This window comes from Sebastes fasciatus, chromosome 20, assembly GCF_043250625.1.
Source record: "Sebastes fasciatus isolate fSebFas1 chromosome 20, fSebFas1.pri, whole genome shotgun sequence".
Lineage (NCBI taxonomy): Eukaryota > Metazoa > Chordata > Actinopteri > Perciformes > Sebastidae > Sebastes > Sebastes fasciatus.
Genome location: NC_133814.1, coordinates 15,268,732 through 15,284,272, shown reverse-complemented (window position 1 = coordinate 15,284,272; position 15,541 = coordinate 15,268,732). Strand labels below are relative to the sequence as shown.

General features: G+C 37.6%; 1 protein-coding gene across 1 annotated transcript in view; it reads left to right on the top strand.

Annotated features, from left to right (window-relative positions):
- The first annotated feature begins 3,872 nt into the window (after positions 1 to 3,872).
- Positions 3,873 to 15,541, top strand: part of pde6c (phosphodiesterase 6C, cGMP-specific, cone, alpha prime) — a 35,100-nt gene continuing 23,431 nt past the window's right edge. The window contains exons 1-10 of the mRNA XM_074619036.1: positions 3,873 to 4,389; positions 5,990 to 6,223; positions 6,333 to 6,440; positions 8,246 to 8,401; positions 11,709 to 11,762; positions 12,222 to 12,366; positions 13,133 to 13,260; positions 13,613 to 13,806; positions 13,947 to 14,070; positions 14,171 to 14,242. Of these exons, the coding sequence (XP_074475137.1) occupies positions 6,035 to 6,223; positions 6,333 to 6,440; positions 8,246 to 8,401; positions 11,709 to 11,762; positions 12,222 to 12,366; positions 13,133 to 13,260; positions 13,613 to 13,806; positions 13,947 to 14,070; positions 14,171 to 14,242 (1,170 nt within the window). The 5' untranslated portion in view covers positions 3,873 to 4,389; positions 5,990 to 6,034. The remainder of the gene's footprint in view (positions 4,390 to 5,989; positions 6,224 to 6,332; positions 6,441 to 8,245; positions 8,402 to 11,708; positions 11,763 to 12,221; positions 12,367 to 13,132; positions 13,261 to 13,612; positions 13,807 to 13,946; positions 14,071 to 14,170; positions 14,243 to 15,541) is intronic.

The following is a 15,541-nucleotide window of genomic DNA, read 5'->3' as shown; positions in this document are numbered from 1 at the left end:
AACACACGTTTATGATACTTACACGTTTTGTTCATCTTCACAAATGAACAGCACTTTTATGAGTTTTGAAGTGTGAATGCAATCGCCAGAAGTAAAAAGCTAACGTTAGGCTGTAAACGAACTACACCACGATCGCATGAGCGCGAGTATACACAACGAGGCTGTAAAGGCAGACGAGCTTGCGTGATGACATTTAGCAGTCTCATTTATCCACTTGTTTGCAACCGCCTTTTTTAAGACACATTAAGGCTTCAAAAGCGGAGTAATTATTACGAGTGGAGTATTTATTGATGTATATGTCGTAAAACAAAACGTTAAAATCTCTTCAGCTCGTGTTAACCACAGACGTTATTTCAGGCATCTAACTAAAAACCCATAGACTTCCAGATGAGGGAACCGGAAGTGCTAAAATGCTAACTCATTTTCAGGTTTTAGGACTCATTCCTGTAGCACTCTATTATGGGACATACTAACACGTTGGACATCAATAAAATCAGAGGAAGTACAAAGCAGCTTAACATATATTCTCTGCAGCCTGTAGATTTTGCCATTCAGCTAAACAAAATTATATTGACCAGACATTTTTGTGAACATTTTTTCCCATAAATATACTGTGGAAACTTCCAATTTATTGCAATTATGCCAATTTAATTTTTCAATTTTTAAAGGTATTGTGTGTATTTACAGCATTGACCTCTAGGATACAATTTAAAAAAAATGAAATAATTTAAAGTGAATTTGAGCAACGTAAAGCCAACGTTCACTTTTAATATGAATCACAGACAGTTATGAATACGCTAATACCACCGACAGGAACGCTCTATTGACTGCAAGCACTTTTCATCTGAGGCATATCAAATAAAGTCTGCCTCTTTGTCAGTTTCACAGATTGAAAAGAGCGTGTTCCTCTGCTTTTTTGAGGCTCGAAGAACTTAAAAGCAGGTTTCCAACACAGGGTTACCTTGGTACAATGGATTGGTGCTTACAGCAAAAGCCTGAAAGAGGACTAGAGAATATCTAATGCAGCCAGTGAGTATGTATGAATAATATGTAAATAAATTTGTAGTTTTCACCTTTTGTCAGATCAAATCAAATCCATAATATGGAAAGACTGGCATATTTTGCCCTCTAATGAAAGCGAGGATGATTTCAACACCAAACCCTTTCTTTGCATACAAATAAAACCGTAAATGTTTATTTTAGATTCATTCGATTTGCAAAGATCCTCCACAGTCCTTGAAATTCAAATGATATTTTCAGCATAAAGCAATAGAAGTATTGTTGCATTTGGTTGGAAATGCATTACTTGTGCCAATAGTGGAGTTATTTATATGCTTAAATGCCCCTGTGGCTGAATGTAGTGTAAGTGTGGAAAAAACAAGGCGACAACTACACATTTTGATCCCAGAACAGAAAGTGCACTAAAGCAGAAAAGTCAAACTTCACCTGTAGTGAAAGATTTTCTGGAAAAGAAACACACAGTTTCCAGGTGGAAAGTAAATTCCCTAAAGTAAAGTGCCAATCTGGGTTGACTGCTTTTCAAACGAGAAGTATTTTTGGATCAGTTAAATCATTTTCCACACTAATAAAATGACTTTTTTATTGTGATTTGTGTGCATGTATCGTTTTGGTGCCATATGTTAAAGGAATTAAACAGAGACAGTTAAGAGATACTATTGATTTATTTGACAAGTTTTCTTGGCTTCTGCTCTAAACTTAGAGTCAATAATAATGTGGGTGTGAAACATACATATATGGATATTCCATTATGTGGAAAAATTTATAGAAATACTGTGAAATTTATTTTACAAATATGAGTGACAAGTCTGATTGTTTAATGTTGTAATAATTATTGTGCACTGGCTTTGACTCATTGCTTCCTCTTACCAAAGTGAAGTTTATTCAAGTGTGCTAGTATACTTCCTTTGAACTTAAAATAAGACAATACAGTATACTTAACAAAGGATACTTAAGTATAGTTGGCTCATACTAACAAGTACTTAAAGGTCTAAGTATACTTGGCTTATACTGACAAGTATATAGAAAAGTCTAAGTATACTTGGCTTGCTGACAAGTATATAGAAAAGTCTAAGTATACTTGGCTTGCTGACAAGTATATAGAAAAGTCTAAGTATACTTGGCTTATACTGACAAGTATATAGAAAAGTCTAAGTATACTTGGCTTATACTGACAAGTGTACAGAAAAGTCTAAGTATACTTGGCTTATACTGACAAGTATATATAAAAGTCTAAGTATACTTGGCTTATACTGACAAGTAGAAAAGTCTAAGTATACTTGGCTTATACTGACAAGTATATAGAAAAGTCTAAGTATACTTGGCTTGCTGACAAGTATATAGAAAAGTCTAAGTATACTTGGCTTATACTGACAAGTGTACAGAAAAGTCTAAGTATACTTGGCTTATACTGACAAGTATATATAAAAGTCTAAGTATACTTGGCTTATACTGACAGGTATACAGAAAAGTCTAAGTATACTTGGCTTATACTGACAAGTATATAGAAAAGTCTAAGTATACTTGGCTTATACTGACAAGTGTACAGAAAAGTCTAAGTATACTTGGCTTATAGGCCTACTCACTTAATCTTTTGATCAAGATATACTTGAGAAAAGTATAATTAAGTATTCTTAGCTTATAGGCCTACAGAAAATAATAATTGGCTTGTAGTTGTGCTTACTTTTTGACAAAGTACCCTATTAAAGTGTGTGAGAGTTTGTAAAGGATGTTTTGTTATGAATTTACTCGATTCATTAAGTTTTCGGATTATCCGTTCACCGTAGAGGCATGCAAGAACAACACATTTTATTATTTTTTAAATCTCATCACAAATCATCAAGACAAATCGCAAAAGGAGCAAGTCTCTTTATGTAATAAATAAATAATTACTATAAGTATACAAAGTATACTTTCATGAAATAAAAAGCAGACATGCTCACAAGTCATTTTTTTGTAAGTCAAGTTTCAAGTCCTTGTTTGCCCTGATGAAGGCATAAACATTGAGCTTTAATTCATCATCATGTTGCTGTTGGTATATGGAAAGTCTATAACCTAACTGAGTTGAGGTGCTACTTCACCTTTAAACACTTCACTCTGTGCCACTTATCACTGTAGTGTAAACATGTCAACTGGCATGCTATTAGAGGATGACATATTATATACAAGAATCTGCAAAGTAGAGTACCTGACCTCCTAAACACACAACATGTAATCACTATGCTGTGATAAAACATTAACATCAAGGTCAGGCTGTCTCTGCATTACTCTGAAATACACTTTGCATTGAAGCTGTTTCCTGGCAGCGCAGTTTCTATAAAACTAGTATTTCAATAGGATGTGTCACTCTGTAAAGGTTGCATAGTGCAGAAATGCAGACACTAGTGATGTGTCGGTCACGAACGAGCCGGTTCATTGAGCCGGCTCTTTTAAGTGAACGATAAGAGCCGGCTTTTTTTGTCTTTACTTAATGCAAGGCAGAATGATAGGACGATCTTCTCCGCGCCACGGGTATTCCATGCACTGAGTGTGACTGAATGATGTGTTAATGACAATCAGGTGATGACAGACAAGGATCATACCATCAAGTAGGGAGGGGCGGGGGTGCACGGCGTGCTGACGGTCTACAGGTACAGAGCAGGAGGGAGAGGAAGAGAGAAAGAGAGAGAGGAGTGCGGTGCGCGAATAGCAGACAAGATGAGTGACAGTCGGAAACGAAGCAGCATGTCAAATTACGACGTATAATTAAATTGAATAATTTAAGTGATAAATGTGCACACATACTAATCATAGGTCAAAACTGCGCTAAATTTGGCTGAATTATAAAAGGCAGAAGTGGTAAAATGAAGAGCCGTTTGGGAGCGGAAAGAGACGGCTCTTCTTGGTGAGCTGAGCCAAATGATCTGGCTCACTAAAAAGAGCCGGAATTCTCATCACTAGACAGATACCCGACAAACCAGTTTGAGTGGGCAATCCAGCGCTCCTTCGTGTGTTTGCTTCATTCAATGCACCGGTGCAGTCCGGTGTAACAGATTTTTCAGTCGTTGAAGACCAGAAAAAGCCGACTTCCTTTACTTATTTGATTGTAAAAGCTATAGCACGTAAAGATAAATAGCATCGAATAATAGTTCTACATAACGTAACGCAAACATCATAAATCGCTTTATTTTCCACACTAACACCGCCCAACGTGTTTTATATTTGCGACACTCCGGATTGTAAAAACAAACGCACCCCCTTAGCACATCCGGGATATTACGTCAAACGCGCTGTAATTCAAACTTCAGGAAACGAAAGCGTTTGGTTAGAAAACGGTCTTGTTGTCACAAACAGACTTTAGTTTCAGCGGATTATCTTCAGTTCTCTGTATCTGTAAGTGTACAATACTTTGTGTTTATCTCTGTCGGTAATCTCTGTGTTCATTGTTTTGTTGAAAAATAGAAAGCGAGCATTTAAAACGACGTAACGTTAGTTTAAAGACAGGTGCTAGCATAGTAGATTCGCTATACTACTACAATGGATACAACTGACATTGAAGTTTTATACTGCTGACCCCATATTACATAATTCACAACTTATACTTATTTTTTTTTTATTTCGTTTTTTGTTATTATTTTTAATTTACTTATTTTTCTTCTTTTTTTTTGGTCCTTTCCTTTTTTTATTCTTTTTTTTATTTATTTATTATTATTATTTTTAATTTAATTATTTTTCTGGGTTTTGTTTTTGGTCCTTTCCTTTTTTTTAATTATTTTTTTATTTATCTATTATTATTTTTAATTTACTTATTGTTCTGTTTTTTTTTGGTCCTTTCCTTTTTTTATTCTTTTTTTATTTATTTATTATTATTATTTTTAATTTACTTATTTTTCTGTTTTTTTGGTCATTTAATTTTTTTTTATTCCTTTTTTATTTATTTATTATTATTATCTTTAATTTACTTATTTTTCTGGCTTTTGTTTTTGGTCCTTTCCTTTTTTTATTTATCTATTATTATTTATTATTTACTTATTTTTTTTTGATTTTTTTTTTGGTCCTTTCCTTTTTTTATTCTTTTTTTTGTTTGGTATATGTTTAATTTATGTTGCTATCGGATTTAATTCATTTAATTGTATAAATGAAATTGTTTATGAAATTGTTTCTGCTTATTTAATGGTGCAGTAATATTGTTATAACAAATATAATTTGTTTATACAATTATTTATTGGATTTTGTACAGAATACCAATAAAAAGACTTTGAGCAAAACTCACACTCAATGATTTAGAGAAATTAGGATAAATGACAGTGAAATACGTGAGTAAATGAATGTAAATAGTGTTAAATGTTAAAAGTTAGTTAGATTGACATTATGTAGGGACAAATATGTTTATTTTTTTTATTAATTTACACTAGTAATCTGTGAAGGCTAATGCATAATTTCCCATTAATGTTGATAATATTAAAATAAATGTATTTATTTTTTATTTTTAAAAATATTTAATAATTTTTTATAAATATTTTTATTTATAATTAAATATTTTTTTAAATTGTAAAATAAATAATTAATAGTAAAGCGTATTGCACAATTTCCTATTAATGTTGATAATATTTAAATAAATTAAAATACTTTTTATTTTTAAAAATATTTAATAATTTCTATAAATATTTTTATTTATAATTAAATATTGTTTTAAATTGGAAAATAAATAATTAATAGTAAAGCCTATTGCACAATTTCCTATCAATGTTGATAATATTTAAAAAATATATATATTTTATTTTTAAAAATATTTAATAATTTCTATAAATATTTGTATTTATAATTAAATATTGTTTTAATAAATTGTAAAATAAATAATATGTCTGTATGCCAGCATTTTTATAGGATGTTTCATAAGGTTTTAATGTTCTGAACTTTACATTCAGTTTTTTTACTGTCCAAATGATTTCAAGTCAATATAACTCAATACATCTGTTGAATTTTACAACAGAGGTAGAGGTTCCTTTCTCAACACCCAACACCCAACAAAGCAGCCATGACATCTAAAGGTGCCAAAGAGACCATCGTCACCAGGTTGGGTTTCAAATCCAGCAGCTCTGCCTCCAAGGCTGAGGCGGAGCTGGAGAAAGTCAGAAAGGAGAACGCTCACCTCAAGAAGAAGATTGATGAACTGGCCAAACGACACATCAAACCACCCGACTCAGACAAAACCAAGCTGCTGGAGGTAAAAGTATATTTTGAAGATGTATTTCATGATAACTTCCCTTCATCGGTCTGTCTTTTGCCTGTTTTTTTTGTATTTTAATGTGTATATCTTATGTTGATTATTTCAGAGGATCCTTTCCCTTGAGACGCTGCGAGAGAGAAACAATCAGCAGTTGCTCGTTAAAGAGCAGGAGCTTGAAACAGTGAGACAGCAGCTGTCGGCTAGAGGAGGAGAGGTATGTACACATGACACATCTCTGCAGAAATACAAAAATCAGTAGACCTACTCTAGATGTCTACTGTAGATGTCCCTCCGTCAACATGGACACACAGAAAGACAGATAGATTTGGACATGATGAGGCAGCAGTTTTCTGCCCAGGTTGAGGAGCTGTGTCTTTTGAGAGCATTCATTCAACTTGTGAAGATTTGTTGCACTTTTGGCATATGTATTGCTGGCAGCAGACAACTGTCAGGAAGGGGGGGGGGGGGAATCATACTAGGATCCCACTGAGCTGCCATAAAAAACAGTTGGGGGGGGAAATAGCTTCTATCCCATTTTTGACAGCAGCAGCTCAGCTGAGGGACGTTTAGACAGCCAGCAAAAAAACTGCATACTAACACATGGTGTGTATGCTGTTCATTTGATATTTATAAACCAACTATCTTTCACTGTTGTGGGGGTGTGTTTGTGACACTGCTGGACAAATTGACGCCGTCAATTCGAGCTTGTTGCTTAAGGGAACTATTGCGGGGGGGGATCTGTTAGTTTCAAGTGTATAATCACCTGAAACTAAGAATCGCTGTGTTTTCGTTATCTTAGAATGAGCCCTTCATAGAGCGGGTCCTCTTCATGTCCTCTTCATGCCATGTTGCTCAGCCATGTTACTACAGTAGGCCAGAACAGACAAACCAAACACTGGCTCTACGAGAGCCTTTTGCGTTTTTACTAGGGCTGTCAATCGATTAAAATAGTTAATCGCAAATTAATCACACATTTTTTACACATTGTCTGTATATGTTTATTATTGAAAATCAATTAACAACACAAAACAATGACACATATTGTCCAGAAACCCTCACGGGTACTGCACTTAGCATAAAAAATATACTCAAATCATAACATGGCAAACTCAAATACCAACAGGCAACAACAGCTGTCAGTGTGCTGACTTGACTTGACTATGACTTGCCCCAAACTGCATGTGATTATCATAAAGTGGGTATGTCTGTAAAGGGGAGACTCGTGGGTACCCATAGAACACATTTTCATTCACATATCTTGAGGTCAGAGGTCAAGGGACCCCTTTGTAAATGTCCGTGCCGGCTTATCCTTTCCAAAATTTTGCACAAGTTTGGAACGTTAAATAGCCTCCTTCAGGACACGCTAGTATGACATAGGTTGGTACCAATGGTTTCCTTAGGATTTCTAGTAGTTTCATATGACGCCGGGATCTTCACTCTAGCTTTAAAACTGAGCCCACTACAACCTAAAAATCCCAAGTTGCATTAATGCGTTAAAGAAATTAGTGGCGTTAAAACAAATTTGTGTTAATGCGTTATTATCACGTTAACTTTGACAGCCTTAATTTTTACGTTACCTGAAGGCCACCGTAGTTCTCAAACACACTACGGTTACGTGAGCTGCAGAGTGTAAAACCGTGGTACCGCCAGCCGTCGTCTGACTTAGTTTTTGTTTTGTTTTTTAGGCTAGCCACAATGCCATCAAGCTAAAACTTGGAAATGGCTTGCTGGTAAATGCAATATCAGCTATTTGTTTTCCCAGACATCGTGTGAATGTGATTTAATCACACTTGCCTCTCCCTCATTAACTTTCATCAACCAAAAGTGCTAAAACTGCTCCGTGAGCACTGCCAGCAGACTACCAGCCATGTGATGTCATTTGTGTGAGGCAGATAATTGCTTAGAGAAGAGCAAATATCTCCAGCAAACTGCCTCTGCGTAAACAAAGGTTAAAAAAAAATCCAGGTTGTTGTGGAGGCTAGTCAAGGTGTTGTTTATTCAAACTGATGTGTATTTCAGGTGGTAGCATCACTGCAGGCCCAGCTGGAGCAGCGGAGGAAGGAGGCCGAGCAGAGAGACACGTTGTTCCAGAACTTGACGCAGGAGACGGGGAACCTGAAAAACCAGCTGGCCACCGTCTCTGCCCGGTGCCAGTCCCTGGAAACACAGGCGCTGGTAGGTTGACAAATTTATTGCCCCCTGTACCTGTCTGGATGTTCTCATTAGTTAGAAAAGCTGGCACCGCCATTAAATTTGTCTCCTCTTCCACATAACCAGTTATCTTACTGGGAATGTGCACCCCTTGGCTTTAAAATGTGTCTGACTAACGACTTTTGCTGGCACAGGTCATGAAAAGTGTGAACGGTATCATGACGTCGATGATTAAAGTGCTTATTCAGTATCTTTATTTATTGATGACTAGCCCTAGGATATTATAAATCAGAGGTTTTTCAAAGGGGGAGGCAGACCTCTCCTGGGGTGCGCCAAACGGTTTCAGGCGAGGCTCACAGAATGGAAGTGAAAAAAATATTACAGTAGTTATCAAGAGCAGATCACATAGAATAGCCTGAATGTGTGTGATTTGGTTAAAGAGCGAGTTCAGAGATACAGTAGCTTTGGGGAATTTAAGGGTTTTTCCCACTTTCCCAGAGTCAGAAACTGATAAATGCCTTAGGACAGACCCTTTTTTATATATTTGGTGTAGTCTAAAGTGATGTCAAACAGCATTATTAGGCTATCTTGGCTCAATTGCTGAGTGTCTATGGGATAAAATAACATAATCATGATCCCATAGGCATCCAGGAATTGAGTGAAATGAAGCAAGTAAATTAAGGAGGGATGAGGGGTTGGCTTTTTCCAAGCTTGTCTGAGGGGAGGCCCCTTAAAATGTTAAGAAATAATTGTATTTCAGGCTGTTGGTGACAAAAATACAGTATGAAGAAATTGGAAAAAAAACGTATTCTATCTGAGATTTCTTTTTTGCTTATCTATAGTGCTGATGCAGTAGACATATTTTGTTGAATTATAATTTTTTGGCGATTCAAATTCCATTTGTCATGAGTCTGACTAACAGAAATTCCTTTAAAGGAACAAGTAAATGTAGACCTTGATCAAAATTGGTGTGACATTTATTATTTATTTGCCTCTGGTCAGGTTTTTTGAAAGATCATGGCATCTGTTTTCATCAGTAGCCAGTGCACCTAAGAGATATGTCATGTTAATTTCAACAGATTTATTGTACGTTTCAACAGAAACAGTTTTTTCAGTGACTACTCCATGAAAGGAGGTGTTTTGAAATGCAGATGCAGTTATTTCTGTGTCCACTAGGTGACACTGTGTGACCTCTGATTGTTTCCCTCAGCTGCTTGACATTACCTTCTCTCTGGAGAATTTGATGTAATGAGAACTGAGGGTGCAAGTAATACATGACTAAAGTAAATACACGTTATTCCATGGTCCTCTTTCTTCAGCAATCACTACTGGTACAATAACACATCACTTGCGAAAGATAAAAGTGACACTTTGTCTATAGGGTTGTATAATTAATATACCCGTGGTTAGCTCTCCTTCCATATCAAAAAGCAGCACCGATTCCCGGTGAGCCCTTTGATGCTTTGAGCACAGCAGGCCCTCACTACACTCTCACAGAGCAGTCGACAGGATTTTTCTCAGCTTCTGGAGAGGTGATTCAGGAATTCAAATGACTGAAGACTCCTAGATCACAAACCTCTGGGCTTTTGAGGCTCAATTCAAATTAATTCAAACTTAATTTCAAGAAGTAAAAAAAAAATCCAACAAATTTTCTTTGATTTTCACCCAGTTTTTCCAGGAGTTATCCCACCAGTATAATGTTTTTATTGTTTATTAAGGCTGTCATGATATCAGATTTTCACTACACGATTATCGTGGCTAAAATAATTCATGATAACCAGATCTATAGAAAATTTAAACAAAAAAATAATAGTGCTATCAGTCAAATTTATCTTTAACTTTGTATAATGTACATTATGTCTCTTTTTTGGCAAATTAAATACACTCAAAATATGAGTGTGGGGAGAGAGTCTGTAACCATAACTGTATTAATGAAATTATTTAAAAAGCACTGGATTCTTTACACAATATTATCATGTGTGTATTATTAACATGAAATCAATATTTCATTATTATATATCACGGTTTTCGTCAACACTGGTATATCGCGACACCCCTAGTCTCTATCTTAATCAAACAAAATCAATTAAACGCTCTTATTATAACCATCTTTCCAGATCTCTCAAAATCAGTTAATTAATTCTGTTCTTGAAGTTAACACCAAAAACTGCTAAGGCCTGTTCATCATTTATGTTTCCAAATAATCAAAACAGTATTAAGGAAAAAATGTAGTCCCTGTGGAAGAAAAGAAAAGGAGAATTTTTTACAAGAAAGATACAGATGCAGTTTTTTAAAGTTCCCTTGTTTTCATTCCACATAAAGGTCACCAGAACGCTGGAAATACTGTCTTTGAATCTAAATGTTCTCAGATTGTTTGTTTGCATAACTCCTGCTTTGGTTTTCAAGTCACTACTTATAGACTCAAGGTTGGAAAGCATCAAAATGCAGAGTATTTATACAAAATGGCTAGGAATACTTGTGGACACACTATAGTCCCTTTTGATATCGTCGTCTTTCACGTCCTTATCTCTATGTCTTTTTCGGTAATTCCAGCCAGGAACTTTCCTAGCCCTTGACTTAGCTCCTTTTCGCATTACTAGAAATAATCTGACCGACCTGACCCAACCTTCCCCCTCGTTCTTGGATTCACAAAAGCTATTAGGAGGGCTTAGCTTATGGGACGCGCGTTTAAATCCATCTGGAAAAAGTTGACGAGCTCATGATGCTTGTCTGGAGGTGTGAGAGCAGCTCATAGAGATGATCGTTGCGATGCCTACCGTTGTGAAGGGTTTGAGCTTGAGCTTAGGTGTTTTGGTGGGATCAGACATGTAGACCTCAGGGGTCAGTGTGGCAGAATTATGACTCTTCTAGGAATGGATGTCGAGGAGTTGACTCTAGTGTTGGTGGCCAAGTCTCTGAAAAAGTAGTGTATGGATTGATCACTTGCTCCTGTGTTTTTTTTTTTTTTTCTTTGTGTTATTAAAAATTAAGAAGATGAATAATTTAAACCATCAATCCTATGAGTGATTTTCAGCCTGTGGCAAACCTACTGTTTTTAGTGTCTGTTGAGCACAGACAACTGATGGAAATCAATACACATGATAACAACATGAAATACATCAAAAGGAGGGGCTCCAGCATTTTCTTTTGGAATAACTTCATTTGTCTTAGATTGATGTCCAACATGTCCCAAATTGTGTTGTGATATTGGATCCAATCTGTTTGATTTAGAAACCAGTGTAACCCGAGTTTATTTTGTGACAGCTAAAACAGATATCAGCGTTGAAGCCGTGTCTATATCAGACAAAAATGTGTTTTTCTCTCTCTACAGAACGGACATGTACCTCCTGCAGACTTGGCATCAGTGCAAGATCAACTGAGAGACGTGAGTCCAGCAGTCAATGATTTACTATGTGTGTTTGTACGTGCCTGTTTGCAATGCTTTCTCACTATTGAAAAATGCTTTTGTACCATAGCGTTGTGACTGAAATATCTCGCCCATCTGCCATATATTTGAAGTATTTCATCCCATCACTCGGTTCAGCACCGGGGGAATGAAACGATTCTCTGATTCTCATCATTCAACGTCTAGGACCCGCTTTTATTTCAATATCAATAGGCGCCATCAACAGGGGACACGCTGGGTATTACGTTTTTTGGATAGAACAAAACATTTTGATTATTTTTTTGCCACGTTTTGATGGAAAACCTCTTGTCACAAAACCACAAACTCCCATCTCTGTCATCTACAAAAAAAAACAGGAGAGTCCTTGAATTGAATCGTTCTAGTGGGTTCAAATACACAGAAAATAGTATGTCAGAGTTGTGCATCTGTCTTCACCAGGCTCTTGAGAAGAACCAGCAGTGGATGACGTACGACCAGCAGAGAGAGGCCTACGTGCAGTCGGTCCTCGCCCGCACGCTGGAGCTGGAGCAGCAGCTGACCCAGGCAAAACAGCAGCAAACCAAACAAGAGGCCACTTCAGATGGTGAGGAATGTGGGGAGGAATTGAAATAACAACTACTCACTTCCTCAGCTTATTGGAAAAAAAAAATAAAAGTGATTAAAGTGAACTTAACAAACAGTTAATTTTATGATCCGATACAAACAGTATGGGACGTTAAAAGGGAAAATTATGCAGTTTGATTCAGATATTAGTTTTTTAGCCACAACATTAAACAGGCTTTGTGGGATAAGGAGATGAGAAAAGATTAGATTTAAATTAAAAATATGAGCAACAACGGCCCCACTGAGGGCTGTTTGGTGACAATTAAATTCTAGAAACTTCTATAAATCCTCCACATAGACAACGATTAAAGGAACATTTAGGGGAAGCTATTGGCAGAAATGGAATATAATATTAAAAAGTGTTTTCTCAAGTGTATAATCCCCTGAAACTAAGAATTGTTGGGTTTTCGTTACCTTAGACTGAGCGGTTTATATGTACATAAGGAGCGGGTCCTCTTCACGGAGCCGGCCACCATGTTTCTACAGTGGCCAGACAAACAAAACACTGGCTCTAGAGAGGGACATTCACGTTTTTGCGTCGGCCACCGTAGCTCTCCTACACGCTCGGCACACGGGAGAAATTTCAGTTGGTTGCGATCTGCAGCCTCACCACTAGATGCCGCCAAATCCTACACACTGCACCTTTAATACCAAGAATTTTACATGTTGATTGCAATGAGTATCTTCGGTTAGCTTCTTGGTTTGCTTACGAACACTTCTTATCTCAGCTCCTGCCAACTCAGCAGGTCCAGAAAAGGACGCCCAGCTGAAGAGCCACTATGACCAGCTGCTGCTGGGGCTACAGAAAGACCTGGAGAGGCAAAAAGATGAAGTTACCAGAGGCCAACAGGAGCTCAATGTGCAGAGGGAACAGGTAAATGCTGTAGGATTTCATTTGATTACTATTTACTCATTTCATTTCCAGGTCCAAGGATATCTATTTCTGTCTAATTATGAATTATTGTATTCTATTTTTTTGTGTGCTGCTCACATTCCTGAGAAACTATGCATCTAACATCTATCAAATTATGTACAAATTGATTGACATTCACTCCCTTCAAAGGTTTGGGTGAATCTGCATGCAACTGCACTAACCCCATTGAATTTCTACATTCCTTGCATTCAGGCATCTTCATAATTGATTTGTAGAACTCTATTGGAGAAATGAATAGACAAAAACAAGTATACACCGTTCTGAAATTTGCGTTTTCTTTACGGCTCTGCAGACCTTGAAAGCTCATGCTGAGCTGCAGTCTCAGAAGGAGCAGGTCACCTGGCTCCAGGAGGAGATGTCGGCGCTGCAGAGGAGGTACGAGGACAAGAGCAGCGATCTGTCGTCCTTCCTGAGGAAGTACGAAGAGAAGAGCAAAGAGTCGGAGGACGCGAAGATGCAGCTGCACGCAGAGCGACACGGCAACAGGTAAAGCAAGTCTGATCTTGTTGTAGAAATCAGCATCTGACTGGCGCAAAGAAACTACATGATTTAGGAAAAAGCCGAACTGCAGATTAATTGGGACATGTTCCTTAAAATACCACTCCTTTTATAAATCTTGCATCCAGACATGCAGTGAGTGAGGAGCGAAAGGTGTCGTCTGAGCGGTCAGACAGGATGCGAATGGAACTGGAGAGTATGGACATCAGATTGGAGGAGGAGAGGAAAAGATCAGCTGAACTTTTACTGCAGGTAACACTCACATTCAATCGGACAATATTTAAATAAAATCAGTTTTATTTGAATGGAAAACAATTTAAATGTAACATTGAATTTTATTTGGCCTTCACAGGTGAATATGCTGCAGAAGTCTCTTCTGAGCCAAAATGAAGAACAGAGGAGAATCGCAGCACTGGAGCAACAGGTAACACTGTAGATGTGTCTCTCACAGTTCAAACAAGCAGAAATCTTTATCAAATGGTGTAGCACGTAGAGTTGTAACTATATTTGAGTGACTATCATTTCCTAGTAGTGAAATCCATACTGATCCCACTGGTGCAACTCTAGTACAATAAGTTCTTGGCTCTCTCCTCCTCAGATCCAACTCTCTGCCAAGGACTTTGAGGATGAAAAGATTGATCGTCAGAGCATGCAGCACCAGTTACATAAGGTGCTGAAGGAGCTCCGCAAGGCCCGGGATCAGATTGCTAAACTGGAGACTGCTGTAAGTGTTAATGGTTGTCATGACCACATGTTCATTGTTAGGTTTTTTTCAGAAATACAACTTCAGTCTGTGAAGTTGTTTAGTAAAAAAAAAAAATAGAAAAGTATTTTAATTGCAAATGAAATATAAAATGCTTAGAGTATTATTTTGCCCATATGAAAGTTGATTATACTTTTTTACACATCACTTGGCACTAAAGCTTCTGCTAAATGAATGTAATGTTTTGTGTTTCAGAAACAGCCAAACGCCCGTTTTTCAGAGCCCAGCTCCTACAACAACTTTGAGCGTCTTACCATCAACGACCCTCCTGGTCTGACATCTCCCTCTAAAGTCACCAGCCTCCTGGATGAGAGTTTCCTGGAGTGCCCAAAGTGTCGGGCCTCCTACCCCACCAGCCGCCACCGGGAGCTCCTGGCACATATTGACTACTGCTTAGCCTGAGCTAGAAGAGAGTCTAGATCAGTGGTTCCCAGCCTGGGCGTCAGGACCCCGTCCCTCACCGCGTTATTTTTTTCCCTAAGAGTGTTCCGCCTAGTCCCTACCCTACTCTGCTGGGATTGGCCAGTAATACTGTGCTGTGTTTGGCCTCACTGTTCGGCTCATTTTGCACACTGGAAAAGTTTGCCTTCAGGGCTTTCTGCCAGAAAGAGTTTATTTTAACCCAAACCATGATCTTTTCCTAAATGTTACCAAGTAGATTTGTTGCCTAAACCTAATGAGATTTCTGCCAGAGGCAAACTTCTCCCGTGTGGGCTCAATTTCTGTAACCAGTATTGCATCCATCCATTGTAATCTGTAACCTCTTATTCTATTCGGAGTTGCGGGGGTGCTGGAGCCGATACCAGCTGACATTGGGCGCTTCATCCACACACTCTTGTCTGTCTTTGTAATACAGTATACACTCTTGTCACAGTGTAGGAAAGCACGCTCCAATTGCCAGAAAATACGCCAATCACAGCACAGTAGGGCGGGACTAGGCGGAACACAAGGGGGCAGCAA